This window comes from Eublepharis macularius, chromosome 11, assembly GCF_028583425.1.
Source record: "Eublepharis macularius isolate TG4126 chromosome 11, MPM_Emac_v1.0, whole genome shotgun sequence".
Classification (NCBI taxonomy): Eukaryota; Metazoa; Chordata; class Lepidosauria; order Squamata; family Eublepharidae; genus Eublepharis; species Eublepharis macularius.
The window spans coordinates 47,129,092-47,146,066 of record NC_072800.1 but is presented as its reverse complement, the minus strand read 5'-3'; the positions used below and the strand labels follow the sequence as shown (position 1 = coordinate 47,146,066).

The following is a 16,975-nucleotide window of genomic DNA, read 5'->3' as shown; positions in this document are numbered from 1 at the left end:
GCTTCCACAGGTTCCTTCTTTTTAGGGCTTTCTCTGTCCTGAAGCCGAGTCTTCCCAACCCACTTTCATAACTTACCTTCCATACGCAGCGTCTTCGTGCGTTTCTTGTGTGTGTTCGTAGCAGAAGGAAAAAAGGTCCCAAAACAGAAAGTGTGTTCTTTCTGCACCTCGTCACAAATGATGTTGGTGCAGTCCCACCCAACTTTCCTTTTTTTTTTTTTGAATGCATGTGGGATTGCGCTATATCGTTGTCCTGTCTTTCAGTTTCTGTAGAAACTGGGCAGGCATAGTACTCCATTCTCTACCATTGATTTTCCAAAGTTTTAAATGCAACGTTTAATAAATATACAAACAATAGAGTAACACAATCACATGATTTCATATCCTACTATATAAAAGGCAATCCATGTTCCCTAGTACTAACTCCGTATCCCCACGGAGGTGCAGTATGCAGGGATAAGAAGTGAGTGGGGGCAAAATGAGAGCTCAGCACAGGCTACGGGAAGGCTCAGTGCGGCGGCCAGGCCCTCCCAATGTCCCACAGCAGCAGGGGTGGTGCTCCCTGCTGCCTCCATGGGGTCTTAGGAGGGCCAGGCACAAGCCAAGCAGTGGCTGAGGGATCAGAGGAGGAAGCCCCTGTTCTCTTCCCCATCCCCCTCTTGACTGATGCTGTGGGGAGAGGCGCCGGGATGGGGGGGAAGCGCTGCTAGGAGCTGTTGTATTTTCCAAAACAACAGGCTTTAATGCTAGTTTGAAATAAAATCAGAAATGGCATTCTGTTCCCAATGTTGTTCCTAAACTGATAGTCTGATTGCTGAGTGATCCAATGTAGCAAGCACTGCATCGTAATAGCACAAGGACTGTTTTAAAAAGTAAAAAAAAAGGGTGAGGAGGACTTATAATCGTGCATGTGAGCCAGATGCTTGTGTGGGAGGGGTAATGGCAAGAGGAGGGGTTGGAGATTTGTGGGAGGGCACTTCAAAAGTACAAAAAAGTCTCCAGATGCATTGATACGTTAGACAATTGCACAAAGAAAGTGGCATCAAAAATGAAAATGGAACAAAACTAGTTTCACAAAAAACGATCAAATCTCGAAATCATGATGACCTGCTCGCGCATGGGGAACGAAGGCGTATGTAATGAGTGAGATAATCCGCCAAAGTTCTGTTAGCAGGCCGTCTCATTATGGACGTGTGGAAGCGGCCAGTGTCAATTTATTTTGAGGAGGAATATTCCTTTTCTTCCTTGAATAAATGAAAGTAAAACTATTTTATCTATGGTTGTTGGGGGTTTTCCGGGCTGTATTGCCGTGGTCTTGGCATTGTAGTTCCTGACGTTTCGCCAGCAGCTGTGGCTGGCATCTTCAGAGGTGTAGCACCAAAAGACAGAGATCTCTCAGTGTCACAGTGTGGAAAAGATGTAGGTCATTTGTATCTACTCAGGAGGGGTGGGGTTGAGCTGAGTCATTCTGTAAGAGTTTCCCAGGGTGTGGAATGCTAATGGCGGGAGGCTTCACTGAGTCATTCTGTAAGAGTTTCCCAGGGTGTGGAATGCTAATGGCGGGAGGCTTCACTGTATCCTGAGGAGGTTCTTTTGCATATGGATTGGTGCTTGATGTGCTAATCTTCTCTGCAGGGCTATTGTCGGGTGTGGAGTGTTTTGTTGGCCTGGTGTTTTTCAGAACTGGAGCCCATGCTCTGTTCATTCTTAAGGTTTCTTCTTTCCTGTTGAAGTTTTGCTTATGCTTGTGAATTTCAATGGCTTCCCTGTGCAGTCTGACAAAGTAGTTGGAAGTGTTGTCCAGTATTTCGGTGTCCTGGAATAAGATACTGTGCCCTGTTTGAGTTAGGCTATGTTCAGCCACTGCTGATTTTTCAGGCTGTCCAAGTCTGCAGTGTCTTTCATGTTCTTTTATTCTTGTCTGGATGCTACGCTTTGTGGTCCCGATGTAAACTTGTCCACAGCTGCAGGGTATACGGTATACTCCTGCAGAGGTGAGGGGGTCTCTGCTGTCTTTTGCTGATCGTAGCATCTGTTGTATTTTTCGGGTGGGTCTGAATACTGCTTGAAGGTTATGCTTTTTCATAAGCTTTCCCATCTGATCAGTAATTCCTTTGATATATGGCAAAAACACTTTTCCTGTAGGTGACTGTTTTTCCTTGGTTGTTTGATTCATCCTGGGTTTGATTGCTCTTCGGATTTCATTTCTGGAGTAGCCATTTGCCTGAAGTGCGTGGTTTAGATGATTAATTTCCTCATTGAGAAAGCGCGGCTCACATATCCGTCTTGCACGATCCACTAATGTTTTCATTATGCCTCTTTTCTGTCGGGGGTGGTGATTGGAGTTTTTGTGTAAGTACCGATCAGTGTGAGTTGGTTTCCTGTAGACCTTGTGACCTAACTGAGAGTTTGCTTTGCGGATGACCAAGGTATCCAGGAATGAGAGTTTTCCCTCACTTTCTTTCTCCATTGTGAATTGTATGTTCAGGTGGATGTTGTTGAGATGATTCAAAAACTCCATCAATTCTTCCTCCCCATGGCTCCAAATGATGAATGTATCATCCACAAACCGGAACCATACACTGGGTTTGTGGGGTGCTGATTCTAGAGCTGTTTTTTCAAAATGTTCCATGTAGAAGTTTGCTATAACTGGGCTGAGTGGGCTCCCCATGGGGTGGGGTGGCCATGGCCAACAGGAAAGAAGAAACCTTAAGAATGAACAGAGCATGGGCTCCAGTTCTGAAAAACACCAGGCCAACAAAACACTCCACACCCGACAATAGCCCTGCAGAGAAGATTAGCACATCAAGCACCAATCCATATGCAAAAGAACCTCCTCAGGATACAGTGAAGCCTCCCGCCATTAGCATTCCACACCCTGGGAAACTCTTACAGAATGACTCAGTGAAGCCTCCCGCCATTAGCATTCCACACCCTGGGAAACTCTTACAGAATGACTCAGCTCAACCCCACCCCTCCTGAGTAGATACAAATGACCTACATCTTTTCCACACTGTGACACTGAGAGATCTCTGTCTTTTGGTGCTACACCTCTGAAGATGCCAGCCACAGCTGCTGGCGAAACGTCAGGAACTACAATGCCAAGACCACGGAAAACCCCCAACAACCATCGTTCTCCGGCCGTGAAAGCCTTCGACAATACATATTTTATCTATGTTTTTATTTTAAAATACTAACACGTCTTTCTCACTTTTGGAACCCAAGGTGGCATTTACTGAATAAGTAAATGATTGGAAACAACTAATAACATCAATGAAAGCCACTCCCACTCCCAATCAAAATGAGCCAGTATTTCCTACTTTTGAGAAAACCACTTCAGAAAAACTGGGTAACTTGATATCAAGAGACAGCCTCATACTGACATATGTTGTATAGCGACAGCACAATACTCCATGTGTATGCACGGGTAGACAGTTATAAAAGGATTCACCACTGAAACAGCTTTGTGTGTCTGTGTATGACTGGCACAACTCCTATGGATACCTTGTGAAATTTCATTTGCTAGGAGGAGCTAAAAAATTCAGCTAATTCACCATCATGATTCTTCCTCTTTCTTTTGAAACTCTGCATCCAATTAATGCAGTGGATAAATATAGAAATGTACCAATTCAATATTAAGAAAATAAATGGCTGAAGATGTGTGTAAGAAATCTGTGAATCTATCAATGTAAAAGTGATGCCAAATAAAGTGTGACAAGATTGATAAAACAGTAATTATTGCTTCTTGACTTCTGAAGTGGATCTATCTGAAAGAGCAACAAGGATATATTTAAGGAAGAAAGGTCTCTAATGGCAGTGGATGTAAAAGAACTCCCATTTGAAATCCTGAAAGATTAAATGTGTGTGGGTTTAGGTTCCTGAGGTCTTTGCCTGAGCTGTATGAGGAACAATACTGTTAATGTTATAAAATGGCCAATCAGCACATGTGCCATGTTTGTTCATTGCCTGAACCTACTGGTGTAATATTTCCTCACAAGTGACATTGTAAAGCATAGATGATGAGAAAACTTGATAAAATCACTAAGCGTTTCAGTAACAGCTGCACTTTATGAAGAAAATTACCAAAAATTAAAGTGGAAAAGGACAGCTTGAGACAATCTCCCAACAGCAAACTTGGAGGAAATAGAGCCCAAACTTAGAAATATAAAGCAGGACACAAATAGCCAAGTTAGTATTATGTCCCAATTTTCATGTAATGGAGAAGTTTTCAAAACTATTTTATACCTTTTGGAGCCTGAAAAAAATGTGTCTATAGAGAAAAAAGGAAGGCAAGAACAACAAAAAATAGAATAGATTTCTGGCATTCATAGACATCTGGAATTTGAGGGAGCTTGAGAAAGATCAATTTTACTGGTTTATAACTATTTAAAATATTAATATCTTGCCTGTTAAAAAATACCCAAGACACCTAACAAAACCTGTCCCAAACAATACGAACACATAAATCACCAAAAAACAAAAACAAAATATTAATTAAGAATGCAAAGTTCCTCTTTCCTGGTCAACATGGCTTGGCTCTAGAAATCTTGTACAAATGACAAGGTGATCCAGAGGAGCACAAGGAGGGTATTATATTTCTACCAATCCCCTTCCAGCTGCAGTTGCCATGCTATGCTGAAAACCATTCCAGAGGGTCCCTCCTCCAACATCCAGAAATTGCTTTTTAAAGGCTGTAGCAGGAAGAAGAATCTTTGAAATCTTGCAGCATAAGTAGAACTCTATACACTGTTCTTAGGAATTGTTAGTATATGCACAAATTTTCTAAGTCATGTAAAACTTGTTAAATAAGGGAATATCTTAAGTGATATGGTCTAGGTCAAAGGTGATGTCCTGCTCTGATAAATCTGTTAATATTCTAAGCCAAGTGCCTTAGAAACTACCTAAAGCGGGTCTCTGGAGAGGTTGTACATACATCTTCCAAGAAAATAAAACTAATTAAGAGTACAATGAGTTCTGCTACTACTTTCCTGCAGTCTTTATTTGTAGTCCTGTGACTTCTTTAGATACCATTCTTTAGATTCATTATTTAAGTTTTAGTGTTTAGTCAAAACATTTACCAAAGGCTGAAATTTAATGAGGAAAATTTAAGGGCAAGGGAATTCACCATTACTGTGGTCAAGAATAGGATAGTGGTATATAATTGAATATTGTCCACCTGCCAAACCCATGTGGAATCAATCACAAGAAGTCATACCTGAATCAAGACTGGAAGAGAATGGTAAAAGCCAGAACCTGAAGTACAAGAGAGGCTCAACCAGGTAAGCGTAGGAGGCTACATTCTTCGTATTTACCACAGCGTTCAAACTACCTGTGGCCAATGTTGCAACCCCCTCTTGCTTTCCAAAGAGGCTCCAAGGCACACACAACCCTGGTAACTCATGGTCAGTCCCCGACTCCAATTAGATTCAAGTTTCCAACCCCCTCAACCACACTCACATGGTAACTCTGGACCTCTGATCATCTAAGATTTTATAATGGATCTTCTGATTCATACTGTGTTTTATCACTATTACCAGACTTAACAACCAATCCCTTAGGACCACTTCTTGATTCTCTGCAACAGAATGAAGTGTGGGTCATGGTTAAAATTTAAGTAACTTCATTTTGTTTGTCGGTGTAAAAGTCAGGAGCAAAGTAATAAAGGTAATTAAGAACTTTTAAAATTGCATATGGTAATTTATGAGAGGAAGTAAAATTGATTGTCAATATAAATGAGCTTCCTTCATTTAATTAAGACAAATTAGAAACTTGCTTCCTTTGTTCAATTTTAGAAACCCTTTAGGGGTCCTGCTTAACCCCTATCCAATTTTAATAACCTTGCATCAAGATGGCCAATTCTCAGTAACGTTTTTAAAAAGCCAACCCAATTAAATGTTGTAATAAACCTTCAGACACTAGGGTTTTCAATTTGATGGATGGCACTTTGTAACCTTTATGAGGATGAACTAAATAAGATGACTAGAAACATAGTTTTAAACAAGAAAAAATTGATTTTTTTTCACAACACTCAGCCACTGTTGTTATCATTTAAGCCGCCTTTGCACTTATCACTTCTTCCAGCTTTGGAAACACAACCCATTAGATCATACCTTTTGGTAAAATTATGACATACTGGGATTACAAAACTGAATTATAAGATCCTTAAGAGATCTAACACTATCATCACATCTGTTCAGCTCTTCTTTAAATAACGATAAATCTAACACGTCCAAAAGACACAGGATTTTCAGCGGATAAGCTATACCAACAGGATTTGACAAAAATAATCAGATTACACCAGATACTAATGACAGATTTTAACAGACCACTTGTACTAGTAATATAGCATTTTCCAAATAACACTGAATTGAATCACATAACTGCATTCATAAAGTGAAGACTTCTGTCGAAGGAAAAACGTTGTTAGAAGAAGTGTTCATAGTTAAGAAAGGATGTTACTGGATCCAGCTTGGTACTTTTTCATTCTTTATTAACTTGTACATGAAAAAGAAAAACAAAAACAGCCTACAGTTTGACAGAGACACAGTAACTTGATGGAGTGTCAAACTGAGTCTGTGGAAAAATTTCTGAACCACTCCTGAGAGCATTTCTAAGCTCCAAATGTGGTGGTCTTAATCTAGAAGTGATCACGCTCTTTTAAAAGGTCACTGGGCCCCTGCATCCATCACTAGCTACCTCACGTCACGCTGCATCTTTCACAAATCCTAAACAATGAATTATGAGAATTATTCTCCATCTGGTTTTGGTTCAGTGAGAAGCAACCCCCTCCCCCACTGCAAACCCTCCCCCCACATTTTTCTTATGCTCCTTAAAAGTAATATATACTTAATTCCAGCAAAAGCTCAAGAGGATGTTCACCATTTCACACAAAATACCAAACATTTCATTGTAACAAACTTTCCTCCAGTATTAATTCCTGACTTCAAGAAACTGTGGGACATGTTTGTACTGCTTCATCTTAGGAGATGAGATGATGTCCAACTTCTGCAATATATGCAGGCAGTGGATTTCACCCTGGCCTGGTTCCCTCCTTCTGATGCTTACAAAGTGCACGGTCCAAAATGGTACCATTGATTTCCTGGAACACTGCTGAATTCCTGGCAGGTTTTGGGGCACTTGATGACTTGATGAAGCCAAGTAAGTCTGGTGAAGTAAGATGTGACTCCTGAAAGCTGATGCTGGAATAAATTTTGCTACTCTTTAATAGACATGGGCACGAATCGAAACATGAATCAAATTTCGTGATGAATCAGGCCGATTCATGTTTCGCAAAACGTGTTTTGTGGGGCTGTGGTTTTCACGAAATTCACAACTTTTTGGCCCAATTCGTTTGATTCGTGAATGATTCATGATGCCAGACAGGCTGCCACCAATCCATTGATTCCCTAGGCAACATAGGCCCGGAATGTCTGCAGACTATTTTGTTGCTATTGGAAACCCCAATCTTAGTCCACGTAACCTTGATAGGCAGCTCTCCTTGCCAACTGGAGAGCTTCCATTCTGCTCTATACAGGAAGGAACAGGGGGGTTAATCCCCTAGGCAACTAAGAAGATGGGCCTTCTGTAGCCATGGGAACACCAATCTCATCCCTCCAAACCCTGTTAGGCAGCTCTGTCTGCCAACCACAGACCTCCTGTTCTGCTCTATGTGAGCGTTTGTTATATAAGGTACCTCTCTCTGCCTCATGATTTTAGGTCCAGTAGACAGAGAGAGGTGGAGGATCCATTGCTGGGATTTGGAATGAGAAAGAGGGGAGTTGGGAGCTTTTGGCTGGATTTGCTGCTGCTTTAAAAGAGACTGAAAAGCCTCTTTCTTATTTTCCTCACTTGTCCTTGCTGGGAAGGTCTTTGGGTGAGGGTGCCTTTTTTCCTCCACCTCATCCCATCCTAGTCTCAAGCCTTTGCCTGGCTCTGGGGCCTAGCTTGACTGAGGCCTTCTTTATTTTTCCTTTGCTTGTCTTTGTTTCTTCTTAATTCTTTCTCTGCTCTTTTGAGGGCTCACACTCTTGTTGTTTCCTTTGGTTTTATTTTGCGCACCTCCCCCGCCTGTGCAGGTGTCTGTGTGGTGGTTTTGGGGCCCTCCCCCCAAGCCCAGTCAAAGGGTCACTCTGGGGCCAGCTTTGTGGGTTCCAGTCAACGTTTTGCAATATTGGCCAAACTGGGAAGGTAGGTGGAAGAGAGCCTGCTGAAGTCTCCTTGCAAGTTTGGCATCTCTGGGTATGAACGGGGCAATTTCGTGAAAGTTTGTGTTTCATGATTCGTGGAATGCAACAAAAAATGAAACTCTTTGTTTCATTTTTTTCCCGTTTCGTGCCCTTCTCTACTCTTTAAGGTGCCACTAAAGTTTTGTTTTGTTCTAGATCTTGTCTTTATTCTTTGATGGGAGACCTGGAATTCTATGTCAGCCACCAATCCTATGATGGAAGAAATGTGGGGTGTAGTTGCAATAAATTAAATTAAAATTGTTCATTACATCACTCAACTTAGAATGTACAAAAGTGTCTTCGAATAAACTGTCCAGCAGCAATATAACAGCCAATCGGGAGAGCAAAGGAATTTATTTTTAGAATGGTGCTATCATCCAAGGGCATGTGTGTACCTCCCTTCCCCTAAAAACAATTGGAAAAAAGGGGCACAAAAGACTACAGTTGCTCCAAGGGTCAAAAGAATTAAAAACTGAAATGACAAAATGTGAGTTAGTCATATTAGAGAAAAAATGTGCACTGGAAATTTCACAAAGCGACTGACATCATTAAAATGTAAAGCATTCCACAGAAGGCTGAGGACACAATTTGCAAGGTGCAAAGTTTTTCACAAAATTTGACTGCAAATTTTCAAAGAATGCATCCTTCTAGGAAACACACTTCAATACCCACAAAGATAAATATCCAGGATTCTTTGAGAAATACATAACTATTGATTGCTGTACATACGAATGCTTGGAAAAAAATTAACAAAAATAATTTTAAAAAGAAATCCATAACTATTAAACCATTTTCAAAAGTTATATGAAACATCCAATGTAATAACTATTATAAGAACACTCATATATGCATACCATTTTCAGACCAATTTAAATTTGTTTACAAAGATGCATCTTAGATAAGTTTCAGTGGGATGTGGAATTAAAGGAATGCCATGATTAAGAAGCATGAATCAAATTCTCTGTTCCCAGAGTCAGAGCCAACAGAAGTAAGATCCTGTTAACTGCCACCATTTGCAGAAACATTATAGGCAGGGATTCTTAGTACTGTACAAACAGGCTGAAGAAAAGTTGTGGAGCAGAAAAGTACCTGAGTAGAATATAGCTACTATGAGAGACTGGTTAAAAAGCATCCCTTAGTGAAAGCCTATTACATCAGGTAGAAGACTGAAAAACTGTTCATCATATGATGTGTTTTTTGCATTATTGTGTTTTTGAATAAGCCACCCAGTTGAAAAATGAGGACCTCAAAGTGAGTCTGATCCAAAGAAAATGTATGTCCAAAAATAGATAATAACTACATTCACAATTAAAGCATATGTAATATCAGATTACTTTAAATCCAAAGTTAATTGGCCAATTCCCTGTGGTCATCATTGCTAAAGCATGCATGGTAAATACCTGATGCTTAAAAGAATTCCAGTTTTTTTCCTAGGAATGCAGGATACAACATCAAGAACTGTACCTTTATTCTTTGGGTCCTGGAAACTATCAAGTAAAACCAGTCTGACTCAGAGGGTCTCCTGAGAGCCAGCATGTTGTAGTGGTTAAACTGTCAGAGTAAGTTCTGGGAGACCCAGATCTGAATCTTCACTCTGCCATGGAAACTTGCTGGGTGACCAGGGGCCGGCCAGTCACTCTCATTACTTCACGGGATAAAATGAAGGAGAGAATTATTTTGTAAGCTGCTTTGGGTGCCCCTTCGGGAAAAAAAGCAGGGTATAAATAATTAAATAAATATGCTGTCAAGAAGTAGAGGTTGGCTGCCGATTACTTACTCTGTAATTATCCATTAGAATGGCTAACCATGGCTTGATTGTCTTCATCACATCTTCAAGCAAATGCTTTTCCACTAGAGACCCATCGTGGAAGGTCAAGTTCCCAACGTGGATAGATTTCCTTACTTCTGGCAAGGATAGCAACTCTCCAAAATATTCCTGGTCAGCAGGCTCCTGATTAAAACCAAAACAAAGAAGAAAAAGTGGGGAAAGGCCACATGAAGTCAGCTCAAAATTATATGCCCAAGTTATCCATCCACAGGGTTTTTTCCAGCACTGAGGATAGAAAGCACAAAATAAGTGGAGATTGTGTTAACTGGCCTGTGAAGTTTCATGGTAAAATCTGAAACGTTGAAGAAACTGAATACATTTGAGCTTATTAGATTCATAAGGGAGGGCACAGCAGGTTCTGAAAACTGCTGACACTTGGCAATTGATCAGCGGGAAAAGGCAAGATGTTTGACGCTGGTAAAACAATGCAGCCATGTTCATTTTTCACTGCCTAGAGAGTGTGCATCCATACATTCAAGGCAGTCAACATGAGCTCATTCTGTAGAAACTCCTTCATTGTATAGTATTTTTCAAAGGAACCTACAACTGTGAAGCAACCAATCCAGTCTCGTGTTTCTCACATTGGCCAACCAAGTGCTTCCACAAAGCTCTAGGAAGGGCTTAAAAGCACCCCTCCACTTGCTGTTTGACTCCAAGCACCTGATCTCCCTAGGCTTTCAAGCATGGAGATCCCACTTAGCTATCAGGGTTTATAAATGTATAGACCCATTTTCCAAGTAACAAAGGTACAGTGCCCTTCTGCAGCAGCATAGGTTTGTGCTGCCCATAGCAAGGGTGGGGATGTAGGAGAAAAAATGCAGCTGATGGTGTTGTACAATTCTAGAAGTCCAATGCTCCTTATTTCTCCTTGGCAGCAGTTGTATAATTGCTCATGCAACCCTCAGTCTGGCAAAGCTCAGTCTGCTTAGCTTTAAGGGGGGGAGCCTTCCCTCAAACATACTGAAATCAGCTGTTGCTTGATACCAGCTTGCCTCATGGCTTTGATGTTATCAGCCCCAGGTTCCATTGTTCATAGCAAACTGGAGCCTTTACCTGGCACTGCAAGAAGTTGAAGTAGTTGCTACACCCTGTAACATTCTGAGTATACGAAGGGCTTCCAGTTTCATCCCCATTCAACAGAACATCAAACACCTGTGGAAAGAGAACCACATACAATAATGAAGTACAAACCATAGAGCATCCCTTCACTTAATACCACCCATGTTATTGTCCCTAATGGTTTCTAAAAGGGACAGAAGTCTCTGGTCCTCTTTACACTGGAACTTGAAAGCGTTTTCTGCTTCCCATTTTGCGGGACTTTCACACTTGCTATGTAGTCATGGGATGCAACTGATGTTTGTCTCCAGCATCCTGGATTTTCCCCCCTGCAGACATGAGTTTATTTTGAAGCTGCTGCCAAGTCACAGCTGGCGCGATCAGTGTCAGTGAGAACACTTATACTCCCCTTCTGCTTCTCTTCTCCCCCCTCTCCCCCAGGAGCTGATTGGTCTGCGCAGAATTAACCTCTCCCACGCTCCTCACCTCTCTGAACTCTTTTTCCGTCATTTGTTTCAGTAAAGCAAGGTAAGGGTCATAAGGCTGCTTCTCCGTTGGCTTCCTTCCTCTTGGGTATGCTCGCACTCTTATTTTTTTTTCCAAAGCCAGGAATGATTCCTAAGCTTGCTGCTAATTTCCTGCTAGCTTTAAAAGCCAGGAAAGGGTTAAATGGCTGCTTTTCCCTTCCTCCCTCAGTAATAATAATATCAACAACAACAACAACATTCGATTTATATACTGCCCTTCAGGACAACTTAATGCCCACTCAGAGTGGTTTACAGTATGTTATTATTATCCCCACAACAAAACACCCTGTGAGGTGGGTGGGGCTGAGAGAGCTCCAGAGAGCCGTGACTAGCCCAAGGTCACCCAGCTGGCTTCAAGTGGAGGAGTGAGGAATCAAACCCGGTTCTCCAGATTAGAGTCCCACGCTCATAACCACTACACCAAACTGGCTCTAGTATGAGCACACACTTTTTTTTTCAAGTGTTGTAAAATTACTAATTTCTCCACAAAAGAAAAAGTGTTTTGCACAGCTGTTTGCAAATTAAAGCAGCAGAGAGGGAAAGAAGCAGCAGTATTTTAACCTTTTCCTGACTTGGCTTTAAAAAAAAAAGTGGTACATGTTTCCCCCCAGAACTCTGCCACCAATTGCTTCTCCAGTGGGCAGGGGGCAGCCCAGTCAGCAAAAGTGTGGGTGGGGGTGGGTTTCAACATTGCAATGTTAATATGTATGCTTAAAGTTTTTTTAAAAGTGTGATGTGAATTGCAAAGCCCCAAAAGCCCAAAACTGCACCGAGGCTTCAAAGCAGGTTTGAAATGAAGCACTGCCACCAAATCGAAACTACAGTGGACAGTGTGAAACAAATGAGTGTACTGCTGAAGCCACTGCGATTGGGGCGAATGCTCATAAATGGCGGTTTAAACCATAAGTGCGAAAAGGGCCTACGTGCAATTCCATTTTCCATGACTAGATATCTACCTCATGGACCACACATCAGGCAGAACAGACCAAACGGACAGATTTGCCTCATGCTCTGAGAACTTTTATCGGGGGAGGGGGCTGCATCCAGTCTCTCTCGGACAGGAGGGAGAAGAGAGGTAAGTCCTCTTCACCTTTAGGGCTTGTGGCTCATTCACAAGCCACATTCCTCACCAAGGTAGAGCGCCAAGGTAGAGCACGTAGGACAATCCTTCTCCATAGGTAATGTTTATATAATGAGTGGATTTTAGGGACTGATCTGAAATTAGTTCCAAGGGAAGGATTTCAGACTCAAATATGTATGATACATATGCATTTTAAAAGGCTAATTTCTAAAAATCAGACCGAAAACCCCACCAGCTACAGTTTTAACCATCACAGCATGCATCCAAACTCTACAGTGGATATAATTTGATGGCAAGCACAATACAGTGTTGCAAGATTCACTAAAAATGCCAGTCAGTGATAAGGGGGTTTCCTTCACCACCACCACCACCCCTCTTTTGACTAAAAAATTGGAACGATTATCCATGGATCTAAAGGGGTTTGTGCACGTGTTTGAGCATAAGCAACATGTTCCAGGACTGCATTTCCTCTGATTTCCTGGGGATAAACTAATCCTTAAGGGCATACAAGCACAGGCTTAGAGAAACTAAAGCAATTCATGAGAGAGATGCCTGTGTAAACATACTCTACAGCACTCCATTTTGAAAAGAGGCCAAGGTAAATTCTGAAGAAACACTGGACAGCGATTTTTCTCCCCCATTATCCTCTTTTTTTCAACCCTCCTTTTTGGTTGCAATATAATGGACAACTTTTCCAGCACCAAACTTCTGACCTCCATTCTGCTTCTTCTTGACCCCTTCACTCGTTTCAGATGGTTTTAATTGCTGAAGGCCAGCATGTGGGTCTCTAATACATACTTCAAAGGCTTCTTTCCATTTCTTCTGCTGAATATAGATTGCTCCCAGATCAGTCTGCCGCTGGACATACTCCCTCTGCTTCTCATCCACCAAACCAATTTGATACAAGAACTGCGGATAGCCACCCAACATCTGTACAAAGGAAATGTGTATAATGCACAGTATTAGTGAAGAGTGTTCTCTAAAATGCCATTCTAATTTTTAAAAAATAAAATCAATTTCACATTTGTAGCAGTTTGCTGACTTAAAACTTGAGTGGTGTTTAAGTAGGCTAGCTCTGCACAGTTAATTTCTTAAGCTGATGTTCAGAAACATGTGGCAAAAATTAAAGGCATTTGTTAGAACCATTAGGAAGTCACTTGGGATGGGGTTCTTTCTTTAGGCCTGTAATCTGAGAATCATACACCACTTAGGTCTAAAAAGCATTAAAAATATACAATATGTGGACAACGTACCACTTCCGGGTCACAGAGACCATCTCCAATGGCGACACCCTTGAAGTTGATCTTTATCTTTGCAGCAGTATTATGGGTATGAATATAGTAGCCAATGGCGGGCACGTATTTTCCAGCATAAGACTAAAAGGATAATGAAGAGTCAGAACAGTCAACAAAAGGAAATATGAAGAACTAACAATCTGTATCTATCATTACAATTGAAATATTATACAAAATATATGGCTAGCTTTCAAATCAATACAGTAACCTGGATTTTAAAGCCTTTTAAAATCCCTAAATTAACTTGTTGTACTATCTAGTGAAGTTTATCACAGGATAGCATTTATGCTATGCTAATAAATTTTCTGATTTGTGATATTGCACTGGAGCAATATTGCTATCCTAAAAACTAATTTGCAGTTAGCTAGAGAGTGATAAGAGTTTTAAGAAAATTAAAAATGCACAGAGAAAGGATTTGATTCCCATTATATTACTTTTACCTTCATAATGCTTCTGGTCAAATAGATTTAGGAGGCTTTTTTAAAAAATAAAAAACCCTGCCAAACTTGTTTTCCAGATACTTGCGGGTTGGGTATAAACACCAGGAGCAGTGACACTCTTTCAAACTGCATTCATCTTTGGGGGGAAAAAATAATCAGTGCCATCTTGAACACAGTTAAACCTTTCTAATCCCATTGACTTCAATGGACTTAGAAGGGTGTAACTCTGCTTAGGTTGGCTCTTTCAGTTTTTCCTAGGGGCCCAGTCATGAGCACCTAAGGGGCCTTCAGGCATTCTTGGCTCACTCTTCTTGAGATGGAGTACAGAATGGAAAGAAAGAAAAGTTTAAAGGAAACAAAAAATGGATGAACCCTCTACAAAGAAACACATACTTTGCTAATTATAGACATTACGAAGAGGGGACCCACAACAACTTGTGGGGATGGGCATTCTCAATCGCTCCCTCACTCACTATTTCCTCTTTCTCTTCTGTAAATGCACCCATAGCCTCTGCCCTTTTCCAGCTTCCTTCTCTCCCTCCCTCCCTCCCTACCAACCTACCTACTTTTATCTGTCCCCTATCTTCAGCTATATTTATTATTTGCTTAGTTCATTTATACCCACCTTTCTCCACAATGTGGACTCAAGGCAGCTTATATCATTCTTCTCTCCTCCATGTTACTCTTACTACAACACTGTGAAGTAGGTTAGGCTGAGAGCATTTCACCCAGCAAGCTTCCATGGCAGAGCAGGGATTCAAACCTGCGTCTCCCAGATCCTAGTCTGAAACTCTAACTTATGTATGTATGTCATTCATAATCTGCCAACAGTTGCAAGCAGTGAACCCTGGATGAGACATGCAAGTCACATGGTATCAAATTGCATGGTGGTTGCTGCCAGGCCTTTTGAGTCCTCCCTCAAAAGTCCAAACAGCCTGGGAACAGCCCCGGTCCTCCTTCTCCCTGCCTTTTACAGATGAACCAAGGCTTCAAAGCTGTCAATGCTGTTCTGGCTGCCTAGCAGCAGCCATTAGAAGGACATTGATTTATTTAAAACGACAGATGCTGCTTCTATTATTTGTGGGTGGGGATAAGCCTCTAACTTTTTTTTTTTTTAAGATTACAGATATTTCTGTGAACCTGCAGCTTTTCAACATTACAGAAAGATCCGACTTGTCTGTTCATGGCTCCAGTTTCTGGATTTCAGTATTCCCAGATTGGCCATGTTGAGAATTAGGTTGATTAATGGACAACTGATTAATAGAGAATGAGTAGTTGAAAGATTTAGCCAGTAATAAATTGTGATTACAAATCTTCTGAAAAATAATTTGGGAAGAATATGATGAGGGATGATGCAGGAATAGCTCAAGTTTTTGCACCAAAAAAAGAAAGAAAAAGAATAAAACCCAGTGAAAGTGGCTATCAGATAGACGATTGAAAGGAAGGACAAAAGAGTAACACAAAATTGAGAAGAGGATTCAAAGTGCAATCCTAAGAAGAATTCTTGGCATAAGATTGCACTATTAGTGCTTCCACAGAGTTAGCCTTCCAGATCCAATCAGCAATGATTCACAAGAAGAAATCAGATCCCTTGTAGAAGATGCCTACAGAGCAATATCCTCCAGATAACTTGAGTGAACCAAGCCACATGCAACAATATAGTGACAACAGTCAATCACAAAGGACATAAAACATTAATGATAAATAACATCATTAAAATAACCTGATCTAAAAGTGAAAAAGTGATTAGTGAAAACAAGAACAAGCCCTTGCACTGACAGTTTACTAAGCAATGTAATAGTCCCAACAAACTATGACCAGAACAGATTTCCCATTGGCCCTTTCCTATTGTAGCCCCTTCTGCCCCCTGAAAAGCCCCTCCTGAGGATCCAGGGGCCTCTGGAATTATATACTGTGGGGTTGTAGAGGATGCATCAGGAATAGGCAGAGAACCTCCTCCCAAGCATGCACAAGGACAAGTTTGCATCCAAACAAATTGTTTTTTAAAACTTTCTTCACCCTTATCATATGAAAGTGGCATGACTCCTATACATAATAAAATAAGATGCAACTGTGAAGCTCTCACTGCAGATTTCTATCCATTCCAAGAATATCTATTAGCAAAAATGAACACTTAAAAAATCACTTTCTTGTTGGACTAAGCAAGATGCAATCTACATCTTCAGAGACAAAACAGAATCAGAGAACAAACTTCTAATGAAAGCAGTGCCTCTTGACTTGAATGTCACATGTGTTGCCAGTTAGGTAACCAATGAATGAACTGCTTGGCTGAAGTTGCTAGAGATGGTTAACAATCGTTTGTTTTTATTTACATTTTACCAGGCAGAAAGACAAAAATGTTTCTCTGTTTCCAGTACTTAAAAAAATTAATGTCAGTAAAACAAGCATCACTGCGAAGAGTGATAAACAAAGCTGTTGTTCAGAAAGGCTCGTAATCTAAACTCTTCATTTTAAGATCAACACTGCCAGACTAAATGCTGAGGCCGAAGACATTCACCATGA

At 40.9% G+C, this 16,975-nt stretch overlaps 1 protein-coding gene across 3 annotated transcripts in view; it reads right to left on the bottom strand.

Moving 5' to 3' along the window:
- The window catches only part of CPVL (carboxypeptidase vitellogenic like), an 83,091-nt gene that overhangs the window by 28,983 nt on the left and 37,133 nt on the right, over positions 1-16,975 (bottom strand). For all 3 annotated transcript variants that reach the window (XM_054991429.1, XM_054991427.1, XM_054991430.1), the window contains 4 exons: positions 13,971-14,093; positions 13,516-13,647; positions 11,107-11,205; positions 10,003-10,176 (listed from right to left, as the gene is read on the bottom strand). In XM_054991429.1, coding sequence (XP_054847404.1) covers positions 10,003-10,176; positions 11,107-11,205; positions 13,516-13,647; positions 13,971-14,093 — 528 coding nt within the window. The remainder of the gene's footprint in view (positions 1-10,002; positions 10,177-11,106; positions 11,206-13,515; positions 13,648-13,970; positions 14,094-16,975) is intronic.